Source organism: Oncorhynchus nerka, linkage group LG5, assembly GCF_034236695.1.
Source record: "Oncorhynchus nerka isolate Pitt River linkage group LG5, Oner_Uvic_2.0, whole genome shotgun sequence".
NCBI lineage: Eukaryota > Metazoa > Chordata > Actinopteri > Salmoniformes > Salmonidae > Oncorhynchus > Oncorhynchus nerka.
In genome coordinates, this window is record NC_088400.1 from 63,209,965 (window position 1) to 63,233,784 (window position 23,820).

Consider the following 23,820-nt stretch of genomic DNA (forward strand, 5'->3'; position numbering starts at 1 on the left):
ACCATCCACCTGGAATACAGAGAGAGAGAGAAATGGACCCCATACTGAGAGTACTGTTACCATCCACCTGGAATACAGAGAGAGAGACATGGACCCCATACTGAGAGTACTGTTACCATCCACCTGGAATACAGAGAGAGAGAAATGGACCCCATACTGAGAGTACTACTGTTACCATCCACCTGGAATACAGAGAGAGAGAAATGGACCCCATACTGAGACTACTACTGTTACCATCCACCTGGAATACAGAGAGAGAGAAATGGACCCCATACTGAGAGTACTACTGTTACCATCCACCTGGAATGCAGAGAGAGAGAAATGGACCCCATACTGAGAGTACTGTTACCATCCACCTGGAATACAGAGAGAGAGACATGGACCCCATACTGAGAGTACTACTGTTACCATCCACCTGGAATACAGAGAGAGAGAAATGGACCCCATACTGAGAGTACTACTGTTACCATCCACCTGGAATACAGAGAGAGAGAAATGGACCCCATACTGAGAGTACTGTTACCATCCACCTGGAATACAGAGAGAGAAATGGACCCCATACTGAGAGTACTACTGTTACCATCCACCTGGAATACAGAGAGAGAGAAATGGACCCCATACTGAGAGTACTGTTACCATCCACCTGGAATACAGAGAGAGAAATGGACCCCATACTGAGAGTACTACTGTTACCATCCACCTGGAATACAGAGAGAGAGAAATGGACCCCATACTGAGACTACTGTTACCATCCACCTGGAATACAGAGAGAGAGAAATGGACCCCATACTGAGACTACTACTGTTACCATCCACCTGGAATACAGAGAGAGAGAGAAATGGACCCCATACTGAGAGTACTACTGTTACCATCCACCTGGAATACAGAGAGAGAGAAATGGACCCCATACTGATATGTTAGCAGGGTGTGTGTGTGTTAGCAGGGTGTGTATGTCTGCAGTGTGTGTGTGTGTGTCTGCAGTGTGTGTGTGTGTGTGTGTGTGTCTGCAGTGTGTGTGTGTGTGTGTGTGTGTGTGTGTGTGTGTACCGGCTTGTTGCAGAGCTCCAGTAGTTTGTCAGTCAGTCTGTTGGCATCTCCTATGAACTTCCCCAGACTCTCCTTCAGACTGACAGCCTTCCTCAGGATCTCCTTACATCGGTTCATACGGGTGGGGTAGGACGACTGGAACACACACATTTAGCAATGCTTTGAGCCTATGACATGAAAATCACTTTCTCAAGTATCATTATAATCTCCATGCAAGGTAGGACAGTAGCTACGCAGACACACATCCCTTCCTGCCCCACACACTCACACCACACCCCTCCCCTACCCTACCCTACCTTGGACACTGCGGTCATCAACCACATGGCCTGCTGAGGGTAGGCCAGCAGCACCTTGGCAGCGATGTCCATGAGGACGTTGAAGACGTCCTCACTGCTGTGACACACCCTGGAGATGAGCTGGGAGAAGGCAGTGAGGAACTGGTATGGAGCCAGCCTGGTACAGTGGTCGCTGACCACCTGGTTGATCTTCCCCAGCTCCACGCGTATCTGCCGCTCCGCTCGACCCGCTATGGAGGGGAGGGATGGACATGTTATTCAGTTCAACACGTCTCGGCTTCTCTAAAGGCCCTTCTAGGAGAGATACACAGAGCAAGAGGAACACCAACACACTTACCTTTCTCCCCCTCACTGACCAACACACTGTTACCTTTCTCCCCCTCACTGTTACCTTTCTCCCCCTCACTGACCAACACACTGTTACCTTTCTCCCCCTCACTGACCAACACACACACTGTTACCTTTCTCCCCCTCACTGACCAACACACACACTGTTACCTTTCTCCCCCTCACTGACCAACACACACACCGTTACCTTTCTCCCCCTCACTGACCAACACACACACTGTTTCCTTTCTCACCCTCACTGACCAACACACACACTGTTTCCTTTCTCCCCCTCACTGACCAACACACACACTGTTACCTTTCTCCCCCTCACTGACCAACACACACACTGTTACCTTTCTCCCCCTCACTGACCAACACACACACCGTTACCTTTCTCCCCCTCACTGACCAACACACACACTGTTTCCTTTCTCCCCCTCAATGACCAACACACACACTGTTTCCTTTCTCCCCCTCACTGACCAACACACACACTGTTACCTTTCTCCCCCTCACTGACCAACACACACACACTGTTACCTTTCTCCCCCTCACTGACCAACACACACACTGTTACCTTTCTCCCCCTCAGTGACCAACACACACACTGTTACCTTTCTCCCCCTCAGTGACCAACACCCTGTTACCTTTCTCCCCCTCAGTGACCAACACACTGTTACCTTTCTGCCCCTCACTGACCAACACCCTGTTACCTTTCTCCCCCTCAGTGACCAACACACTGTTACCTTTCTGCCCCTCACTGTTACCTTTCTCCCCCTCAGTGACCAACACACTTACCTTTCTCCCCCTCACTGACCAACACACTGTTACCTTTCTCCACCTCACTGACCAACACACTGTTACCCTTCTCCCCCTCACTGACCAACACACTGCTACCCTTCTCCCCCTCACTGACCAACACACTGTTACCCTTCTCCCCCTCACTGACCAACACACTGTTACCCTTCTCCCCCTCACTGACACTGTTACCTTTCTCATACTCGTAGACTTTGGCCCCGAAGTCCAGCCAGAGAGACAGCATCCGAGGCATGGCCTGATAGATGTACTGGTTCCCAAACTGCAGAGCTCTGGACAACAACACAGGACATAGTTCAGAAGTGGTGGCGACAATATTCGGCAGTAGACATTTCAATATTACGACAGGAGAGATGCTCGTCTTACTTTCCAAAGTAGGTGACGATGTATCGTATGAGGTTGCCCTGTTTCTCCAGCTTGTTGTCTGTCACCATGGGCATCAACTTGTCATAGTATTTAGCCAGGTAGAAGTTACCATCCTCCCACTCTGGTAGCAGGGTGGTCACATCCTGCAGAGGTAGAGGGAGGCAACGTTAGTGTTGGGTACATTGTAAGCCTTCATGATGGCACTGGACACTGTTGGGTAGTATAGTGTTGGGTAGTATATGGTTGATAGTGTTGGGTAGTATTGCATTGGGGTAGTATAGCATTGCGTAGTATATGGTTGATAGTGTTGGGTAGTATAGCGTTGGGTAATATATGGTTCATAGTTCGGGTAGTATCGTCTTGGGTAGTAGGGCTTTGGGTAGTATATGGTTGATAGTGTTGGGTTGTATCGCGTTGGGTAGTAGAATGTCGGGTAGTTGGGTAGTATTGCGTTGGGTAGTATAATGTCGGGTAGTATAATGTCGGGTAGTTGGGTAGTATAATGTCGGGTAGTTGGGTAGTATAATGTCGGGTAGTTGGGTAGTATCGCGTTGGGTAGTATAATGTCGGGTAGTTGGGTAGTATAATGTCGGGTAGTTGGGTAGTATAATGTCGGGTAGTCGGGTAGTATAATGTCGGGTAGTCGGTAGTATAATGTCGGGTAGTCGGGTAGTATAATGTCGGGTAGTCGGGTAGTATAATGTCGGGTAGTCTAATGTCGGGTAGTATAATGTCGGGTAGTATAATGTCGGGTAGTCGGGTAGTATAATGTCGGGTAGTATAATGTCGGGTAGTCGGGTAGTATAATGTCGGGTAGTATAATGTCGGGTAGTCGGGTAGTATAATGTCGGGTAGTATAATGTCGGGTAGTTGGGTAGTATCGCGTTGGGTAGTATAATGTCGGGTAGTATCGTACTAGGTACCTTGTAGGCCTTCATGATGGCGTTGGACTCAAAGTTGGCTGTCTCCTCCATGAAGCGTCCCACCAGAAGCATGGCTTTACCTGAAACACCATATCATCATGACCTATAATTACATCTCATTATGCTATGTCATTATTAACAACAGTGGACTTTACCTTTGGTCTGTAGACTCCTCTGGTCTGAGAGAGGCTGGTCGACTGGGAAACACTGAGTCACTCCCTTCTGGAGAACTATCAACGCCTGGTGGACATCTCCCTACAGAGACACAGAGAGAGATGCATGTGAGTGTGTGTGAGTGAGAGCATATGTGTTTGTGTGTAAGAGAGAGTAGGTTAGTGTTTATATGCGTGTACCTTGGACCATAGCCACTTGCCCTTCTCTGTCAGTAGTTCGGCAGTGTGTGTGAGTGAGTGAGAGTATATGTGTCTGTGTGTAAGAGAGAGTAGGTTAGTGTTTATATGCGTGTACCTTGGACCATAGCCTCTTGGCCTTCTCTGTCAGTAGTTCGGCAGTGTGTGTGAGTGAGTGAGAGTATATGTGTTTGTGTGTAAGAGAGAGTAGGTTAGTGTTTATATGCGTGTACCTTGGACCATAGCCACTTGGCCTTCTCTGTCAGTAGTTCGGCAGTGTGTGTGAGTGAGTGAGAGTATATGTGTTTGTGTGTATGAGAGTAGGTTAGTGTTTATATGCGTGTACCTTGGACCATAGCCACTTGGCCTTCTCTGTCAGTAGTTCGGCAGTGTGTGTGTGTGAGTGAGAGTATATGTGTTTGTGTGTATGAGAGAGTAGGTTAGTGTTTATATGCGTGTACCTTGGACCATAGCCACTTGGCCTTCTCTGTCAGTAGTTCGGCAGTGTGTGTGTGTGAGTGAGAGTATATGTGTTTGTGTGTATGAGAGAGTAGGTTAGTGTTTATATGCGTGCACCTTGGACCATAGCCACTTGGCCTTCTCTGTCAGTAGTTCGGCAGTGTGTGTGAGTGAGTGAGAGTATATGTGTTTGTGTGTATGAGAGAGTAGGTTAGTGTTTATATGCGTGTACCTTGGACCATAGCCACTTGCCCTTCTCTGTCAGTAGTTCGGCAGTGTGTGTGAGTGAGTGAGAGTATATGTGTCTGTGTGTAAGAGAGAGTAGGTTAGTGTTTATATGCGTGTACCTTGGACCATAGCCACTTGGCCTTCTCTGTCAGTAGTTCGGCAGTGTGTGTGAGTGAGTGAGTGAGAGTATATGTGTTTGTGTGTATGAGAGAGTAGGTTAGTGTTTATATGCGTGCACCTTGGACCATAGCCACTTGGCCTTCTCTGTCAGTAGTTCGGCAGTGTGTGTGAGTGAGTGAGAGTATATGTGTTTGTGTGTATGAGAGAGTAGGTTAGTGTTTATATGCGTGTACCTTGGACCATAGCCACTTGCCCTTCTCTGTCAGTAGTTCGGCAGTGTGTGTGAGTGAGTGAGAGTATATGTGTCTGTGTGTAAGAGAGAGTAGGTTAGTGTTTATATGCGTGTACCTTGGACCATAGCCACTTGGCCTTCTCTGTCAGTAGTTCGGCAGTGTGTGTGTGTGAGTGAGAGTATATGTGTTTGTGTGTAAGAGAGAGTAGGTTAGTGTTTATATGAGTGTACCTTGGACCATAGCCACTTGGCCTTCTCTGTCAGTAGTTCGGCAGTGTGTGTGAGTGAGTGAGAGTATATGTGTTTGTGTGTATGAGAGAGTAGGTTAGTGTTTATATGCGTGTACCTTGGACCATAGCCACTTGCCCTTCTCTGTCAGTAGTTCGGCAGTGTGTGTGAGTGAGTGAGAGTATATGTGTCTGTGTGTAAGAGAGAGTAGGTTAGTGTTTATATGCGTGTACCTTGGACCATAGCCACTTGGCCTTCTCTGTCAGTAGTTCGGCAGTGTGTGTGAGTGAGTGAGTGAGAGTATATGTGTTTGTGTGTATGAGAGAGTAGGTTAGTGTTTATATGCGTGTACCTTGGACCATAGCCACTTGGCCTTCTCTGTCAGTAGTTCGGCAGTGTGTGTGTGTGTGTGTGAGTGAGTGAGAGTATATGTGTTTGTGTGTATGAGAGAGTAGGTTAGTGTTTATATGCGTGTACCTTGGACCATAGCCACTTGGCCTTCTCTGTCAGTAGTTCGGCAGTGTGTGTGTTCTGTCCGTTCAGCAGAGCGTTGAAGGCCGTCTGGTGATGTCCTGCCTTCCTGGCCACCCGGGCACTCTGCAGCCAGCACTCTCCGACCAGCCCCTCACACACACTGAGACACACACACACACACACAAAATGAGTAACCTTGCCTGTGATGTGAAAATTAGCATTAGCTCTCAGAGTGATTGCCTCGGCTTTAGTGTTGTGGAAATGACCACCAGGTACACCTGAAGTCCGCATTAAGTGAATAATTGATTATTAACAGCAAGCTGGAGAGGTCACAGTCAAACTTAGATGCATAAAGAACCGGTCTGAAAGGAGCAGTCGAGTTACTTCTCTTATATACTACTTATATTTGCATGATTTAGCTTATCCATTATTCAAAATTCATTCATTTGGTTCATGCATGTTACAAACCAATACCTCACGAGGCTTCTTCTCTCCAAGCTGAGTCCTTCAAACGGACATATCTTTCGTTCTCAAAACAAGGGTCTGGGCGTACTGCCTAGTTGCAGATACTGATAGTGAGGATTCTTCCCAGTCACTTACATGAACCCAGTCTAATTGGTTATTAGAAAAGCACAAACATCAAATATTCCTTTACACTGGGTTCAAAGAGTCTAGTGGAACTCACCTTGAGCCGATGCTCAGCAGGGCTCGCCGCAGGGCCAGGATTGGCTCTTTGGCGCGGAAAGAATTCTGGGTCATCTCTAGCCGATCTGGCCAATGGGAGGGCAGCGTGGCTGTGCTAGGGGCATGGCCTTCTCTCTGTCTCTGGAGGTCAGTGAAGGCATGCTCCAACTCACTCAGCATGTGGAGTCTAAACACACACAAATACACACATCAGTGTGCCTGTATGTGTGTATAAAGGTGGGTGCATCTGTGTGTGAGTAGGTTAGTGTGTGACCTGACGATGTATTCGTATCCTCTCTGGTAGGTCCCAGTCTCATAGCTAGCAGCAGCTAGAGGCACCACCTGCTCTGTCCTGACCAGCTTCAGTTTGTCGTAGAACGTCTCCGCGTCGCGCCGCTTAGCCGCTAGCAGCATCTGACCCAGCCTCACACCCCACGTGCTGGACTTACGATCTGCACACACACACACACACACACCAAAACAACGGTCAAATGTTATAGCAATGTCAACAACGTCAACGTGTGTGTGTGTGTGTGTGTGTTCTCACCAGAGCCCAGGTAGTCCTCCAGTAGGTCCCACTTGCTGAGCTTCCAGGCAGCTTCCACCCTGTAGGTGTTCAGATCAGACTTCCACTGGGGCCTACGGATAACCAGGTGAAAATAACCTGTGTTTACAATGGAAAGGACTCATTTACTGGACTAGCATGGATGTGTGTGTTTTGTCACCTGTTGGCCAGGACTCCATTGACCTGTGTGACGACAGTAGAGAGCTGTCCCAGCCCCAGCATAGAACTCATCACCCCATGGTAGTGTCCTATCTAGACAGGGAGACAGAGATTTCACTGCAGTCTGTATTCACAACCACATATACTGATGCACACTTCATCAACACGTGTGTGTGTGTGTCTGTGTTTGTGTGTGAGTGCGTGCGTGTTACCTGGTCGGACTCCAGCTGTATGGCCCGGTCGTAGCAGGCCGTAGCGTCTCTTAGCAACCCGATGCTCTCGTGTTCTAGAATCTGTTCCCGTAGGGACGGCTCTTCCCGCCGGAGAGCGTTCGCACCCCTCACACCGTCCGGTTCGTGCATGGCCGCGTACAGCGTCTGCACACACACACTATGTGTTAGGATTCTCTAATCAGTATGTGTCTCACCGGTAGACGTGATGCGGTGGTGTGTGAGAGAGTTACCTGTAGGAAGCTCAGATGATCTTGGATGTCCTCTTTGTTCTCCAGTATGTAAGCCTCGAAGTGCATCAGGGCTCTGGTGTAGGCTTTAGACCGTAGAGAGGCCTTGGCTAACACGTCCTGAGGGATGCCTTTTAGAAACGCTACCACCCGCTGGTAGTCACCACTTTCTGTAAACACACACACACACACACACACACACACACACACACACACACACACACAGAGACAAAAGGAGACACTTCAAAGCGAATCATAATTCCACGCCTGAGCTGAGCTGTTATTACACAGTGCATTCTGAGGTTCAGCAATGAAGTGTGTGTGTTACTAACCACTGTGTTTGATTCTAGCCGACAGTGTGTGTCGGCTCCACTGGGTGAGGTGAGCCAGCATACTGAACACCGTCTGGGTGCTCAGCTGTGATAGGCTGGACGTTGCTTCCTGGTTCTGAGTATTGAGCTGTGAAAGGCTAGATGAGGCCTCCTGGACACGCCCGCCACGCCCATCACCCTCTGTGAGCACAGCCAGCATTTCCTCTGTTACCTGGAGAAACAGATTTAATTGAACTTTTACATTTTTTTTTGTATTTGACCACCTTTTCCGCCACACTTTTGTGATATCTAATTGGTATTTACGATCTTGTCTCATCGCTGCAACTCCCCAACGGGCTCGGGAAAGACGAAGGTTGAGTCATGCATCCTCCGAAACATGACCCGCCAAACAGCGCTTCTTAACACCTGCCCGCTCAACCAGGAAGCCAGCTGCACCAATGTCTTGGAGGAAACACTGTTCAACTGACGACCGAAGTCAGCCTGCAGGTGCCCGGCCCACCACAAGGAGTCACTAGAACGCGATGAGCCAAACCCTCCCCTGACCCGGGCGACACTGGGCCAATTGTGCGCCGCACTATGGGACTCCCGGTCACGGCCGGTTGCGACACAGCCTGGGATCAAACCCGGGTCTGTAGTGATGCCTCAAGCACTGCGATGCAGTGCCTTAGACCACTGCGCCACTCGAGAGGCCAGATCAATCATTTAATGTCACAATAAATGTAATCTCAGTTGGAGTTAATTATGTTCATTTGATCCAAATAAGCTTTTAGTTGTTGTAATTATATTAGTCATAAAGAAAGAGGAGGTAGTGAGCTGTGTGTGGTACCTCTCCTTGTTCAACAGCAGTGCAGCCCATCAGCATGTAAAGCAGTATATGGGGCAGCAGGTAGATGGTAACTTTGTAGTCGTGTTTGATGATGAAACTGCAACAGGTGAATACCTTGCTGGCCAACTCATGTCTCACCTGAAACAAACCCATACAACATGTCGGAAAGTTATCCCCCAAACAATTTGAATTGGTTTATAAATTAAAAACAGCGTTACCACATATACATTTAAAAGTGTGTACCACAGGGTTTAATGTTGGGACCAGTGTTTTTTTTATTGTTGGCCATGAACTCTGGTATAGATTTCAATACTGACCTGGCTGGTGAGGTATCCAGCAAAGCTAGCTGACAGTGGTTAAAGTCCCGGCTCAGAGGTTACCTTGCTGATGAGGTATCCGGCCCAGGTAGCTGACCAATCAGAGAACTTGGTTCCTCGGCTGCTGAGGTAGACAGGCTTCTTCACCTTGGACCAGTTCACCACCTTTTGACTGCTCTTATACCTACACAAACAGGAGAGATGATGTGGTGTGTATGTGTGTGTGTGTGAGAGAGTGAGATAGTGAGAGAGAGAGAGAGTACCTGCTGTTGAGGTGAGGCTCCAGTATCTCTTGGACTTGTTCAGGGAATCTCCTCCACAGCCGTCGACCAGGGGAGTCACTACGGCCCTCACGACACTCAAATATAGATAGCAGCTCCTGGAACAAACACACACGTGTCAGGAAGGAGCTCCATGTTTTTGCCTCCAATGAATGAATTGGTTGTGAATAATAAAGAATTATATTGTGTGTGTACCTGCATTGCATAGGCTGCCGAGTCCTGTGCTCTGACATCATCAGCATACGCCAAGAAAGTCCTGGTCAGTTCCGTCAGTAGTTCATAGGCAAAGTTACTCTCCTCCACCCCACTCTACACACACACACACAAATATTTATTCAGATTCAACAAATTGGAAGAAACGCTGTTTCCTTTCTGGGTTCATTTCACAGCGTTTTCACTCTGTCCTTACCACGAAGGTGTTGCTGCTGCCGTGTGTGTGTGTGCGCGAGAGGTCCAGCCGTCCAGGGTCCACGGCCCCCAGTTCCCCCAGACACTCCCCACACAGCAGCCTGGCCGTCGGGGAAGAGTCCTGACAACCTCGCAGTAACACTGAGACTAATGAGGAGATGACTGGCTCTACCGCCTCCGACGCACACACCTGTCGCAGCAACCACTCCTAGAGAACACACACACAGCATCTCAGCAACACACACAAAATGTGACAACTATGAATCATGTGTTGTTACAGAAACAACACACACACCTGGTTGCTGTGCATCATATCCTTGAGGCTGGTCAGAGCGTGAACTCTGACGTCCAGGTTCTCGTGTTGGACAGCCCTCATGGAGAGCTGCAGGCCTGCAGCCAGGTCACTGGTCCTGGATGTCAACTAGAGAGAAGAGTACCTTCATTATCTTCGTCATCATCAAAAGTGAGTGTATTGGTGCTTTTCCCCTGCGGAGTAAAACAGTGTTTTTGGGTGAACGTCTCAGGCCTACGGACCAAAGGCTGGAAGGACTTTATCTGGCCAGGGTAAAAACCCATATGTGTGTACTCACCTTTTGTAGGACTGTGTGTGTGTGTGTGTGTTCCCACCTTCTTGTAGTCCTGCAGGACAGTGTGTATGTCTTTGAGTTCAGGGTGGTCTGGCAGGAAGTAGATTTCATGGAGATAGTCCTGCACCTCTTCCCTGTAGGACACAGACAGAGATTGTTACGTGTGTGTGGGTGGTGTGTGGGTGGTGTGTATGTGTCCAGTTACCTGTTGTCCAGTATGAGGTAGTGTATTATAGCAGCAGTCTCTCTGGGCTGGAGTGGTATCAGCGGAAGAAGCGCCACGATCACATGACTGAGCAGCGGCCCCAGGTGGGCGGGCTCTACCGTACGCACAAAACACTCCCACGTCCTGTCCACACAGGAAACATAAGTTATAACCAGGAAGAAGGAAGCAAGCAAACTGAATTAGTGTGTGTGTGTGTGTATGTGTCAGCACTATGTGTACTGACTGGCAGCAGAGCAGAGGGAAGTCTTGTCTGTATCGTAGTCCAGTCCGTAGTGTGGTCATCATCTTGACTCGGACTGAGCTGGTGTGTTTGGAGCCCATCATCTTCATCAGGGCCATCAGGCTGGTCAGGGCCATCTTCTTACCGTCCTTCTCCCCAGCACTGGAGCTCAGCAGCTGCATGTTGAAGAAGGCCAGGATGCCAAGCAGCTTGGGCTGGAGGTAATCAGCCTGGGGGAGAGAGAGAGAGATTTAAAGTAAAGAGGAAGACGTTTTCCAAGCACTCAGTGACACTGAAGCCTCGCCATTGCTAAAGGACTGATGCATCTCCTAGAAACTAATCAGAAAAGCAATGATGTCATCAGTGTGATGTCATTACCATGTGTTCCGGGGTGGTGATGTCACGGGGTCCCTGGTACGGGTCATCATTGGAGGCAAATGAGGCCAGGATGGCCAGACCATTAAACACCTACACACAAACACACGGTCAGACCATTAAACACCTACACACAAACACACGGTCAAACCATTAAACATCTACACAGACAACGCAATAAGCCACAAAAGGCCATGATGACATGAAGTGAACATATTCCAGCTAAAGGATGTTGGACACAAAGCGATGCCCCAGTGTGTGTACTTGTTGGTAGTGTTCTCCCAGGCGTAGCAGCAGCTCGTTGTGCAGGCCCTGGAAGTCCTGCCTCAGCAGAGAGCCCAGCTCTATCTCCGTCTCTCTCTGGAGGTAGTGGAAGGCTCTCTCCAGCTCCTCCTTAGTGCAGGAACACACCAGGTGACTGAAGATGTACTTGAAGTTGTTGATCAGGATCTCGCGCCGGTTCGCTTTCATCTCATTGGCCAGTGTCCTGATGAGGGCGGAGCCTGTGGCGCTGGCCTTTGCGGCCAGATAGGGGAGGAGCACCTGGAGAGTCCTCTGCAAACACACACACACATACTGTATACACACATTTCAATTGGTCCAAATTAAATCCTTGCTGATTTCAATATCAAGTTCTAGATTATAATAAACAAACTGAAATTTGTTTGTGTTTTTCACAATTTCTGACATTTAATCCTAGTAAAAATTCCTAGTCTTAGGTCATTTAGGATCACCACTTCATTTTAATGTGACATGTCAGAATAATAGTTGAGAGAATGATTTGTCAGCTTTTATTTCTTTCATCACATTCCCTTTGGGTCAGAAGTTTACATACACTCAATTAGTATTTGGTAGCATTGCCTTTAACTTGTTTAACTTGGGTCAAACGTTTCAGGTAGCCTTCCACAAGCTTCCCACAATAAGTTGGGTGAATTTTGGCCCATTCCTCCTGACAGAGCTGGAGTAACTGAGTCAGGTTTGTAGGCCTCCCTGATCGCACACGCTTTTTCAGTTCTGCCCATACATTTTCTATAGGATTGAGGTCAGGATTTTGTGATGGCCACTCCAATACCTTCACTTTGTTGTCCTTAAGCCATTTTGCCACAACTTTGGAAGTATGCTTGGGGTCATTGTCCATTTGGAAGACCCATTTGCGACCAAGCTTTAACTTATGTCTTGAGATGTTGCTTCAATATATCCACATAATTTTCCTGCTCATGATGTCATCTACTTTGTGAAGTGCACCAGTCCCTCCTGCAGCAAAGTACCCCCACAACATGATGCTGCCACCCCCGCGCTTCATGGTTGGGATGGTGTTCTTCAGCTTGCAAGCCTCCCCCTTTTTCCTCCAAACATAACGATGGTCATTATGGCCAAACAGTTCTATTTGTGTTTCATCAGACCAGAGGAAATTTCTCCTAAAAGTATGATATTTGTCCCCATGTGCAGTTGCAAACAGTAGTCTGGCTTTTTTATGGCGGTTTTGGAGCAGTGGCTTCATCCTTGCTGAGCGGCCTTTCAGGTTATGTCGATATAGGACTCATTTTACTGTGGATATAGAAACTATTGTACCTGTTCCCTCCAGCATCTTCACAGGGTCCTTTGCTGTTGTTCTGGGATTGATTTGCACTTTTCGCACCAAAGTACATTAATCTCTAAGAGACAGAACACATCTCCTTCCTGAGCGGTATGATGGCTGCATGGTCCCATGGTGTTTATATTTGCATACTATTGATTATACAGATGAACGTGGTACCTTTAGGCGTTTGGAAATGGTCTACAATTGTTTTCTGAGGTCTTGGCTGTTTTCTTTTGATTTTCCCCATGTCAAGCAAAGAGGAACTGTGTTTGAAGGTAGGCCTTGAAATACATCCACAGATACACCTCCAATTGACTCAAATGATGTTAATTAGCCTATTAGAAGCTTCTAAAGCCATGACATAATTTTCTGGAATTTTCCAAGCTGTTTAAAGGCACAGTCAACTTAGTGTATGTAAACTTCTGACCCACTGGAATTGTGATACAGTGAATTATAAGTGAAATAATCTGTCTGTCAACAATTGTTGACATGCACCAAGTCGATGTCCTAACCGACATGCCAAAACTATAGTTTGTTAACAAGAAATTTGTGGAGTGGTTGAAACATTAGTCTTAATGATTCCAACCTAAGTGTGTGTAAACTTCCGACTTCAACTGTATGTATGTGTGCGTGTGTGTACATACCGTGAGGAAGCGCTGCAGGTCAGGGAAGTCAAAGGCGTGGGCGACCTGAGACAGGATGTCCAGAGCTACTTCTCTCTGATTGGCTAGCTGGCTACCTTGCTCTGGCGTGCTCCGCAGGGAGCCGACGTGACGCGAGTGGAGAGACTCTACCAGGAACTAAACACACACACCAACACTGGTACAACCAGGTACAAGCAGACAGTTAGTGATTATATACAAGTATGTGTGTGTTGGCAGACAGGGTTACCTGGCAGACAGGGTTCTTGTACTGACTGAACAGTGTCTGTAGCTTGAGTCCTCTAGCTGTGGCCAGGGCAGTGATCTGTGTGTAGGCTGAGACAGAGACAGGAGAGGACTTGGACAGGAGACAGTGCAGTAACCTCAGGAGAGAGAACGACACCAAGCTACCCTTAGCAGCCCTGGGGGAGAGAGAGAGAGAGGGAGGGAGGGAGAGACAGAGAGAAAGAGGCGGGTGGGGGGGGAGAGAAAGCTTGTTAGAACTGTCACCAAGGTCTAATTCATCTCCATCACATCTTTTTCACCAAGACATTAAAAGTGTTTTCTGATGTGTGTGTTACCTGCCAATCTCTCCAGTGGTCAGTATGAGTGTGCTGCGTAGCTCGTCGTCTCTGTTGAGTTTAGCCTTACTGAACGCCTCCTTCACACGAGACACCAGCAGCTCCTTGACTGGATCCTGGTCGGGTTCGGAGGTGGGCTCCGCCAGCAGGAAGCGAACTGATTGGCTGAAGAGTGTTCTGACTGACGGGTCTGGGTCTTCTATTAGGCCAATCAGATCTCTCAGAATGGCCAGAGAGTCACTGTCTCCGCCTCCAAGGTTGACATGCTGGCAGAGGTGCGGCAGAGCATCTAGGAATGCTAAGACATACACACACACGTAAGATCTCACACACTCATTTCGTCAACATTAAAACAAGAACACACACACACCTCTTTTGGCAACACTGCTGCTACTCGGTCGTAGCAGAGGTAAGACGGGCTTGATGACGGATGCTCCAATGGGAGTGCCCTTCCCAGCATGCTCAGCTGCAAGGCAGAGGCGGGAGCAAAGGATCATGGGTAGTGGGAGGGGCTCCTTGTGATTTACATTTAATTTGGAGCTCCCCGATAGGACGCAGGTCAGCTGACCAGAAATACCAGCTAGCTCCGCCCTCACCTGCTCTGAGCTGTCCTCCAGGACACTCCTACACAGACAGAAACACTGTTAGCATACCCCTGACACAGTGATAGAAACGCTGAAAGTATGTCAGTGTGCAAGGTGGTGTGTGTTAGGTTGTGGTGTGTGTACTTACATTAAGGTGGTGTGTGTTAGGTTGTGGTATGTGTACTTACATTAAGGTGGTGTGTGTCAAGTTGTGGTGTGTGTACTTACATTAAGGTGGTGTGTGTCAGGTTGTGGTGTGTGTACTTACATTAAGGTGCTGTGTGTTAGGTTGTGGTGTGTGTACTTACATTAAGGTGGTGTGTGTCAGGTTGTGGTGTGTGTACTTACATTAAGGTGCTGTGTGTTAGGTTGTGGTGTGTGTACTTACATTAAAGTGCTGTGTGTTAGGTTGTGGTGTGTGTACTTACATTAAGGTGGTGTGTGTCAGGTTGTGGTGTGTGTACTTACATTAAGGTGCTGTGTGGTTGTGGTGTGTGTACAGTGCTGTGTGTTAGGTTGTGGTGTGTGTACTTACATTAAGGTGCTGTGTGTCAGGTTGTGGTGTGTGTACTTACATTAAGGTGGTGTGTGTCAGGTTGTGGTGTGTGTACTTACATTAAGGTGCTGTGTGTTAGGTTGTGGTGTGTGTACTTACATTAAGGTGCTGTGTGTTAGGTTGTGGTGTGTGTACTTACATTAAGGTGCTGTGTGTTAGGTTGTGGTGTGTGTGTCCCACATGGTGCAGTAGTAGAGGAAAGCTCCTGACAGCGCTGGCCCTGACCACCTCATGGGGACTCTCCAGGGCCTGGGAACACACAGACACACGCCACGACACACACACATCCTCACGCAGCAGAGACAGCAGCAACACACACTCCGCCTGAACCTGGGGGGCTGCAGAGACAGAGATGTTATATTCCCTCACACACACACACACACACACACACACACACACACACACACACACACACACACACACACACACTCACAGTAGCAGGGAGACATCCTCTTAGCCAAGTCGGAGAGGCTGGGGGGGAATCCTGCCATCTGATAGGCTGGGACAGACGATAGCTCACACACCCATGGCACTGACAGCAACGCGCACACACTATTCTGGAGACCACTGTCCTCAGCCGGGCTACTCACTACGCACAGACACGGAGGTAAGAACGACATTTTACATGACAACAATTTATATGTGTATGTGTGTGTGTGCGTGTTTTCTTACTTGTCAGGTAGATGATGGAGTCCAGTATTCTGACAGCCACCTGGATGGCAGACCGTATATGGGCGTGGTCAGCGGTAGACTTAGCCCCACCCAGTAGTGATTGACAGGTTTCCAAAGCCCTGCCCAGAGTGGAGGCAGACAGCCACAGCAGAGAGGAGGAACTGGAGGAGAGAAAGAGAGATGGAAAGATCTGTGTGAGAGATAATGTGGGGTGTGTGATACCTGGTGTGTGTGTGTGTACCTTCTGGGTGTGTGTGTGATACCTGGTGTGTGTGTAACAGAGGCCAGCCAGGTGCAGGATGAGAGCAAGTCCCTCCAGAGCTCTCAGGGTCATCTGAGGGTCAGCATCAGGCTCAGGGGTCGTCGGGTCAAGGTCACAGTTCACCAGAGAAGCCAGAAGGTCATCCAGCCTGCTGCTCACTGCCGCCCACACCTCACTACGCACACGCATGTCCACCTCCCTACACACACACATAAATAAAGATAAAGATGGTAACACGTTGATATGGACAGTAGGATTTAGAGTGATCTAGAGAGTAGAGATCAGATGTGACTCACATCGGGGGGGTTTCGGGGGTCTTGCTGGCCAGGGGGGTGATGGGTAGACAGGGTCGCTTAGCAGCCGTTTCTCCATCCTCCCTCTCTTGCATCACCACGGCAACCTCAGCCTTCAGGGCAGTGTAAAGAAACCCATGCACACACTGACACACACACACACACACACAAAGGACTGTAAGTTGATTTTACACAAATATTCAAACCAAATGCAATTGGTTGATAAATGAAGGCCAGTGTGTGTGAGAGAGAAACAAGTGGAAAGGGGACTCTAGATGGATATAACCAGCATGGTCATTGCCATTGAGGGGTTCCACCATTTTAAAATAGTCAACTGGGTGGAGACTACAATGGATTGGGAGCGATCAGTCAACGATCAGAGCATTGTCTTCTTTTTCAAATTGGTTTCGCTATGGTTTATAAAATATCACCGTCTAGTGGCCACAATAAATTAATGACACACAAGATTTGGTTCAGGACTCCAGCACTGCAGGTGGTGGTAAATCATCAACATTAGCTTTACGCTTTCTTTAACACAAAAGAAGAAGAAAATTGACCACTTTAAAATAGAGATTGCTTCACTTGCGCTGGCCATGCTGAGAAAAACAAAGATGATACAAAGATGAATCCTCTTTCTAACTCTATGGTGTGTGCGTACCTCAGACTGTTTCTCCATCCCGATGGAGTGTGTGAGGTTTCTGCAGACATCAGTGACTCTCTGTCTCCGTAGCGACGAGGCGCTCTCGTATCCCGGTGGAACGGACAACAGGAAGTTAAAGACAAAGCTCAGAGATTGGCTGACCTCTAATTCCAGAACTAAGCCCGCCCCTGCCAGAACACACACACGTTCCAACAGCTGGGCCAGGTGGGTACGCTCAAAACGTGTGTGTGTGTGAGCAGGTGTGTGCGCAGATCCAAACACACACTTGGTCAGCTTCAGCAGCTCTCCCCCATATGTCTCTGGCTCAGGTGTGTGTGTGTCCAGCAGCATCAGGTACGCTGTAAAAAACTCCTGACTCCGCCTCTCCGGGAACCCACCAATCTCTGCCAACCGCCTCAGCATCACCATAGCAACCTTCCTTAACCGAGCACTCCCATAGGCCAAGACCAAACATCCCGCCTCCCAAGCCACCCCCATCTCCCTGCGGCTGGCCAATCCCCTGAGGGCATCGGTCAGAACGTTCACTGTCACTGCAACCAGGGTTTCCAAAGCGGCAGGCGAGGGGAGGAGGAGTGGTGAGGGGGTGAGATAAGGGGTGAGAGAGACAGAGAAAGACTGCAGGGTTACCGGCCACAAGGTGTGTGTGTTTGTAGAGTGTGTATGTGTTCCTGGGGTGTGTGAGTGTGTGTGTGTGTAGAGCAGATTGCTGAGGTCCTGAGCCAATCCAAGCATCTCTTTGGCGATGATGTTGAAGGTGATTGGTGCTCGCGGTCTGAGTGCGTGCAGTAGGGAGCAGAGCACGGCCGAGACACGCCCATGGATGACGTCACAGCTTGGAGATGCGGCGACCCGCAGCAACCTGCCGACAACCCACCTACTGAACTCTAGCGAGAGAGACAGAGCGGGAGAATAAGGGAGAGGGAGTAAGGAGGAGAGGACAGTTTAAACCACAAGTGTGTGTGTGCGTTCTTACCGGTGCTGCTCTGCTGTGTGTCTGTGAAGTGGACCAGCTGACAGGCAGGGTTGACAAACATCAGAGAGGAAGACTTTATAATATGCTGAACAAAGTCCAACAGCATCACACACGCTGGCTCTGAACTGGACCTCTTAGACAGCTCCAACGCAACTGAAACAGACACACACACACACACACACACACAGTCAATACACTGGGCGAGGAGAAACAGCGACAGAGCGAGAAACAGCGACTCACCGACATCTACGTCTGTCAGTATTCGGTCAATGAACTGACAGAGAATCTGACGAGGCTTCTGAACCACCTTGTTGTATTCCTCTGCCGTGGCACTGGAAGAGTAGAAAATCGTCAAACCTTCAATGTGTCTGATATGCATGACTGATTCTACTGCATTGACAAGTTGTTACAGCAATGTAGTTAGCTAGCTAAGTGTACTATTAACAAGCTACCGAGCTAGTTAGCATTATTGATGTTTATCAAGTCACACTGTTCAATTATTTTATTAAACAGCAATATGCCGAGCAGTTAGAAAACTTTACTACGTTAGCCAGCATTAGCTAGCATGTTAGCTACCTACAGTAGCTAAACAATAACAATGTCCAGCGTAAAAACAGCGGAGTCTCACCTCGCTAGCTCCTGCAGTGCAGGTATCATAGCCGACATCTCCAAGCCTTCCATCTTTAGACCGGGGACTGTGAACAGTCCACAAAACGCTCTATTTAAAAACAGCTGGCTAAATTGTACACTGCTATGAGAGAAACGACAACATCATGTCTTCCTCAAAGGAGCCGTTTGAAAACTTTCGCTCCAAAGTGACGTTTGGCTATGGCAACCGTAGAGGTCCAGTCTTGATTCGGACAAGTTACAAACGCAAACTGCTCTCCCTTGAGGAAACTGCAGCAGGGAGGATGGAAAACTCACAGATCTACAGAATTTAGAACTCAGTAATTTAATAGGATCTCTGTGGGAAAAATCCTAAAATATTTGCATGTTACTGTTATTGTCCAGCATTACCTTTTAAAAAAAAAATATTTCACCTTTATTTAACCAGGTAGGCTAGTTGAGAACAAGTTCTCATTTGCAACTGCGACCTGGCCAAGATAAAGCATAGCAGTGTGAACAGACAACACAGAGTTACACATGGAGTAAACAATTAACAAGTCAATAACACAGTAGAAAAAAAAGGGGGGAGTCTATATACAATGTGTGCAAAAGGCATGAGGTAGGCGAATAATTACAATTTTGCAGATTAACACTGGAGTGATAAATGATCAGATGGTCATGTACAGGTAGAGATATTGGTGTGCAAAAGAGCAGAAAAGTAAATAAATAAAACAGTATGGGGATGAGGTAGGTGAAAATGGGTGGGCTATTTACCAATAGACTATGTACAGCTGCAGCAATCGGTTAGCTGCTCAGATAGCTGATGTTTGAAGTTGGTGAGGGAGATAAAAGTCTCCAACTTCAGCGATTTTTTGCAATCGTTCCAGTCACAGGCAGCAGAGTACTGGAACGAAGGCGGCCGAATGAGGTGTTGGCTTTAGGGATGATCAATGAGATACACCTGCTGGAGCGCGTGCTACGGATGGGTGTTGCCATCGTGACCAGTGAACTGAGATAAGGCGGAGCTTTACCTAGCATGGACTTGTAGATGACCTGGAGCCAGTGGGTCTGGCGACGAATATGTAGCGAGGGCCAGCCGACTAGAGCATACAAGTCGCAGTGGTGGGTGGTATAAGGTGCTTTAGTGACAAAACGGATGGCACTGTGATAGACTGCATCCAGTTTGCTGAGTAGAGTGTTGGAAGCCATTTTGTAGATGACATCGCCGAAGTCGAGGATCGGTAGGATAGTCAGTTTTACTAGGGTAAGCTTGGCGGCGTGAGTGAAGGAGGCTTTGTTGCGGAATAGAAAGCCGACTCTTGATTTGATTTTCGATTGGAGATGTTTGATATGAGTCTGGAAGGAGAGTTTGCAGTCTAGCCAGACACCTAGGTACTTATAGATGTCCACATATTCAAGGTCGGAACCATCCAGGGTGGTGATGCTAGTCGGGCATGCGGGTGTGGGCAGCGATCGGTTGAAAAGCATGCATTTGGTTTTACTAGCGTTTAAGAGCAGTTGGAGGCCACGGAAGGAGTGTTGTATGGCATTGAAGCTCGTTTGGAGGTTAGATAGCACAGTGTCCAATGACGGGCCGAAAGTATATAGAATGGTGTCGTCTGCGTAGAGGTGGATCAGGGAATCGCCCGCAGCAAGAGCAACATCATTGATATATACAGAGAAAAGAGTCGGCCCGAGAATTGAACCCTGTGGCACCCCCATAGAGACTGCCAGAGGACCGGACAGCATGAACATGATGATCACATTGGCCTTTTTCTACTCTGCAATATAACTGTGTATGTCTGTCTACTTCTGCAGGTGGGTCTGAGATTGAGAATCTGGACTACTAGCCTGATTTTGTAGGTGTCTTGTGATTATACAGTACCAGTCAAAAGTTTGGACACACCTACTCATTCAAGGGTTTGTCTTTCTTTTGACTATTTTCTACATTGTACAATAGTACTGAAGACATCAAAACTATGAAATAACACATATGGAATCATGTAGTAACCAAAAAAGTGTTAAACAAATGTAAATATATTTTATATTTGAGATTCTTCAAAGTTGCCACCCATACAAAATGGCGCCGACAGAGATGGTCACCTCACTATTATTTCTTATATTGTTAGCCCACATTGATAGCCCAGAAAATCTCAAGTGTTATTACCTACAGCCGGGAAGAACTATTGGATATAAATGCGACGTCAACTTACCAACATTACGACCAAGAATACGACTTTCCCGAAGCGAATCCTTTGTTCGGACCTCCACCCTGGACATGGGATCTAATCCCAGAGGCTGATCCAAAACAATGCTGGAGAGGCAGACGGAGTGGCCTACTGGTCAGACATAGAAAGCTAATCTGAGAACAAGGTTCCTAAATTCTATCAGCATATCGAATGCACGACACGGGCTGGTAGCTTTCTGGACCATTGCTACGAAGTTCCGCGATGCGTACAAAGCCCTACCCCGCCCTCCCTTCGGCAAATCTGACCATGACTCCATTTTGTTGCTCCCAGCCTATAGACAGAAACTAAAACAGGAAACGCCTGTCTGACAATCGGATTCCACACTTCAGGATTGCTTCGATCACGTGGACTAGGATATGTTCTGGGTAGCCTCAGACAATAACATTAACGTATACTCTGACTTGGTGAGCAAGTTTATTAGCAAGTGCATAGGTGATGTTGTACCCACTGTGACTATTACAACCTTCCCTAACTAGAAACAGTGGATTGATGCTAGCATTCACGCAAAACTGAAAGTGCGAACCACCGCTTTTAATCATGGGAAGGCAACTAGAAACATGATAGAATACAAACAGTGTAGCTATTCCCTCCGCAAGACAATCAAACAAGTAAAGCATCAGTATAGAGACAAAGTAGAGTAACAATTCAACGGCTCAAACACGAAACGAATGTTGCAGGATCTACAGTCAATAACGGATTACAAAAAGAAAACCAGCCCCTTCACGGACATCGACGTCTTGATCCCAGACAAATTAAACAACTTCTTTGCTCGCTTTGAGGACAATACAATGCCACTGACACAGCCCGCTACCAAAGCCTGTGGGCTCTCCTTCTCCCTGGCCAACGTGAGTAAAACATTTAAACGTGTTAACCCTCGCAAGGCTGACGGCCCAGACAGCATCCCTAGCCGCGTCCTCAGTGTACCTGATACTCTACCTGATACCCTAGAACCACTCCAATTTGCTTACCGCCCCAATAGGTCCACAGACGACACAATCGCCATCACAAGGCACACTGCCATCTGGACAAGAGGAATACCTATATTAATGTTTTCCTCACGTCGGCTGCAGTGAAGGAGAGTCCGCATGTTTTAGTTGCGGGCAGTGTCAGTGGCACTGTATTGTCCTCAAAGCGGGCAAAAAAGTTATTTAGTCTGCCTGGGGGCAAGACATCCTGGTCTGTGACGGTGCTGGTTTTCTTTTTGTAATCCGTGATTGACTGTAGACCCTGCCACATACCTCTTGTGTCTGAGCCGTTGAATTGAGATTCTACTTTGTCTCTATACTGACGCTTAGCTTGTTTGATTGCCTTGCACTGATACACTGATTAAAAGCAGTGGTTCGCGCTTTCAGTTTCACGCGAATGCTGCCATCAATCCACAGTTTCTGGTTTGTGAATGTTTTAATCGTTGCTATGGGAACGACATCTTCAACGCACGTTCTAATGAACTCGCACACCGAATCAGCGTATTCGTCAATGTTGTCGTCTGCGCAATACGGAACATATCCCAGTCCACGTGATGGAAGCAGTCTTGGAGTGTGGAATCAGATTGGTCGGACCAGCGTTGAACACACCTCAGCGCGGGAGCTTCTTGTTTTAGTTTCTGTCTGTAGGCAGGGATCAACAAAATGGAGTCGTGGTCAGCTTTTCCGAAAGGAGGGCGGGGCAGGGCCTTATATGCGTCGCGGAAGTTGGAATAGCAATGATCCAAGGTTTTTCCAGCCCTGGTTGCGCAATCGATATGCTGATAAAAAGTCTTGTTTTCAGATTAGCCTTGTTAAAATCCCCAGCTACAATGAATGCAGCTTCCGGATATATGGATTCCAGTTTGCAAAGAGTCAAATAAAGTTCGTTCAGAGCCATCGATGTGTCTGCTTGGGGGGAAGAAATATATACGGCTGTGATTATAATCGAAGAGAATTCCCTTGGTAGATAATGCGGTCTACATTTGATTGTGAGGAATTCTAAATCAGGTGAACAGAAGGACTTGAGTTCCTGTATGTTGTTGTGGCCACACCACGTCACGTTAACCATAAAGCATACGCCCCCGCCTCTCTTCTTACCAGAAAGATGTTTGTTTCTGTCGGTGCGATGCGTGGAGAAACCAGCTGGCTGCACCGTCTCCGATAGCGTCTCTCCAGTGAGCCATGTTTCCGTAAAGCAAAGAACGTTACAGTCTCTGATGCCCCTCTGGAATGCTACCCTTGCTCGGATTTCATCAACCTTGTTGTCAAGAGACTGGACATTGGCGAGGAGAATGCTAGGGAGTGGTGCACGATGTGCCCGTCTCCGGAGTCTGACCAGAAGACCGCTTCGTTTTCCCCTTTTTCGAAGTCGTTTTTTGGGGTCGCCGGCTGGGATCCATTCCGTTGTCCTGGGTGAAAGGCAGAACGCAGGATCCGCTTCGCGAAAGTCATATTCTTGTTCGTACTGATGGTGAGTTGACGCTGCTCTATTGTTCAGTAGTTCTTCTCGGCTGTATGTAATGAAACCTAAGATGACCTGGGGTACCAATGTAAGAAATAACACGTAAAAAAACAAAAAACTGCATAGTTTCCTAGGAACGCGAAGCGAGGCGGCCATCTCTGTCGGCGCCGGAAGTCATATAAGAATGCTGTTCATTGACTCGGCATTTAACACCATAGTACCCTTCAAACTCATCATTAAGCTGGAGACCCCGGGTCTCAACCCCGCCCTGTGCAACTGGGTCCTGGACTTTCTGATGGTCCACCCCCAGGTGGTGAGGGTAGGAAACAACCTCTCCACCCCACTGATCCTCAACACTGGGGCCCCACAAGGGTGCGTTCTCAGCCCTCTCCTGTACTCCCTGTTCACCCTTGGCTGCGTGGCCATG

General features: G+C 48.0%; 1 protein-coding gene across 1 annotated transcript in view; it reads right to left on the reverse strand.

Annotated features, from left to right (window-relative positions):
* Positions 1–19,059, reverse strand: part of atr (ATR serine/threonine kinase) — a 39,129-nt gene extending 20,070 nt beyond the window's left edge. The window contains exons 1-38 of the mRNA XM_065018868.1: positions 18,740–19,059; positions 18,352–18,443; positions 18,112–18,264; positions 17,136–18,022; positions 16,481–16,623; positions 16,186–16,383; positions 15,923–16,083; positions 15,684–15,839; positions 15,390–15,588; positions 14,481–14,734; positions 14,111–14,408; positions 13,780–13,951; positions 13,533–13,688; positions 11,574–11,864; positions 11,313–11,402; positions 10,938–11,164; positions 10,694–10,837; positions 10,529–10,622; positions 10,197–10,322; positions 9,903–10,109; positions 9,689–9,802; positions 9,476–9,591; positions 9,276–9,396; positions 8,896–9,033; positions 8,070–8,280; positions 7,741–7,907; positions 7,490–7,654; positions 7,279–7,370; positions 7,101–7,192; positions 6,828–7,005; positions 6,555–6,740; positions 5,873–6,029; positions 3,934–4,033; positions 3,779–3,858; positions 2,856–2,998; positions 2,664–2,761; positions 1,344–1,573; positions 1,048–1,182 (exon numbers count right to left, since the gene is read on the reverse strand). Of these exons, the coding sequence (XP_064874940.1) occupies positions 1,048–1,182; positions 1,344–1,573; positions 2,664–2,761; positions 2,856–2,998; positions 3,779–3,858; positions 3,934–4,033; positions 5,873–6,029; positions 6,555–6,740; positions 6,828–7,005; positions 7,101–7,192; positions 7,279–7,370; positions 7,490–7,654; positions 7,741–7,907; positions 8,070–8,280; positions 8,896–9,033; positions 9,276–9,396; positions 9,476–9,591; positions 9,689–9,802; positions 9,903–10,109; positions 10,197–10,322; positions 10,529–10,622; positions 10,694–10,837; positions 10,938–11,164; positions 11,313–11,402; positions 11,574–11,864; positions 13,533–13,688; positions 13,780–13,951; positions 14,111–14,408; positions 14,481–14,734; positions 15,390–15,588; positions 15,684–15,839; positions 15,923–16,083; positions 16,186–16,383; positions 16,481–16,623; positions 17,136–18,022; positions 18,112–18,264; positions 18,352–18,443; positions 18,740–18,792 (6,624 nt within the window). The 5' untranslated portion in view covers positions 18,793–19,059. The remainder of the gene's footprint in view (positions 1–1,047; positions 1,183–1,343; positions 1,574–2,663; positions 2,762–2,855; positions 2,999–3,778; positions 3,859–3,933; positions 4,034–5,872; positions 6,030–6,554; positions 6,741–6,827; positions 7,006–7,100; positions 7,193–7,278; positions 7,371–7,489; positions 7,655–7,740; positions 7,908–8,069; positions 8,281–8,895; positions 9,034–9,275; positions 9,397–9,475; positions 9,592–9,688; positions 9,803–9,902; positions 10,110–10,196; positions 10,323–10,528; positions 10,623–10,693; positions 10,838–10,937; positions 11,165–11,312; positions 11,403–11,573; positions 11,865–13,532; positions 13,689–13,779; positions 13,952–14,110; positions 14,409–14,480; positions 14,735–15,389; positions 15,589–15,683; positions 15,840–15,922; positions 16,084–16,185; positions 16,384–16,480; positions 16,624–17,135; positions 18,023–18,111; positions 18,265–18,351; positions 18,444–18,739) is intronic.
* Positions 19,060–23,820: the final 4,761 nt, after the last annotated feature.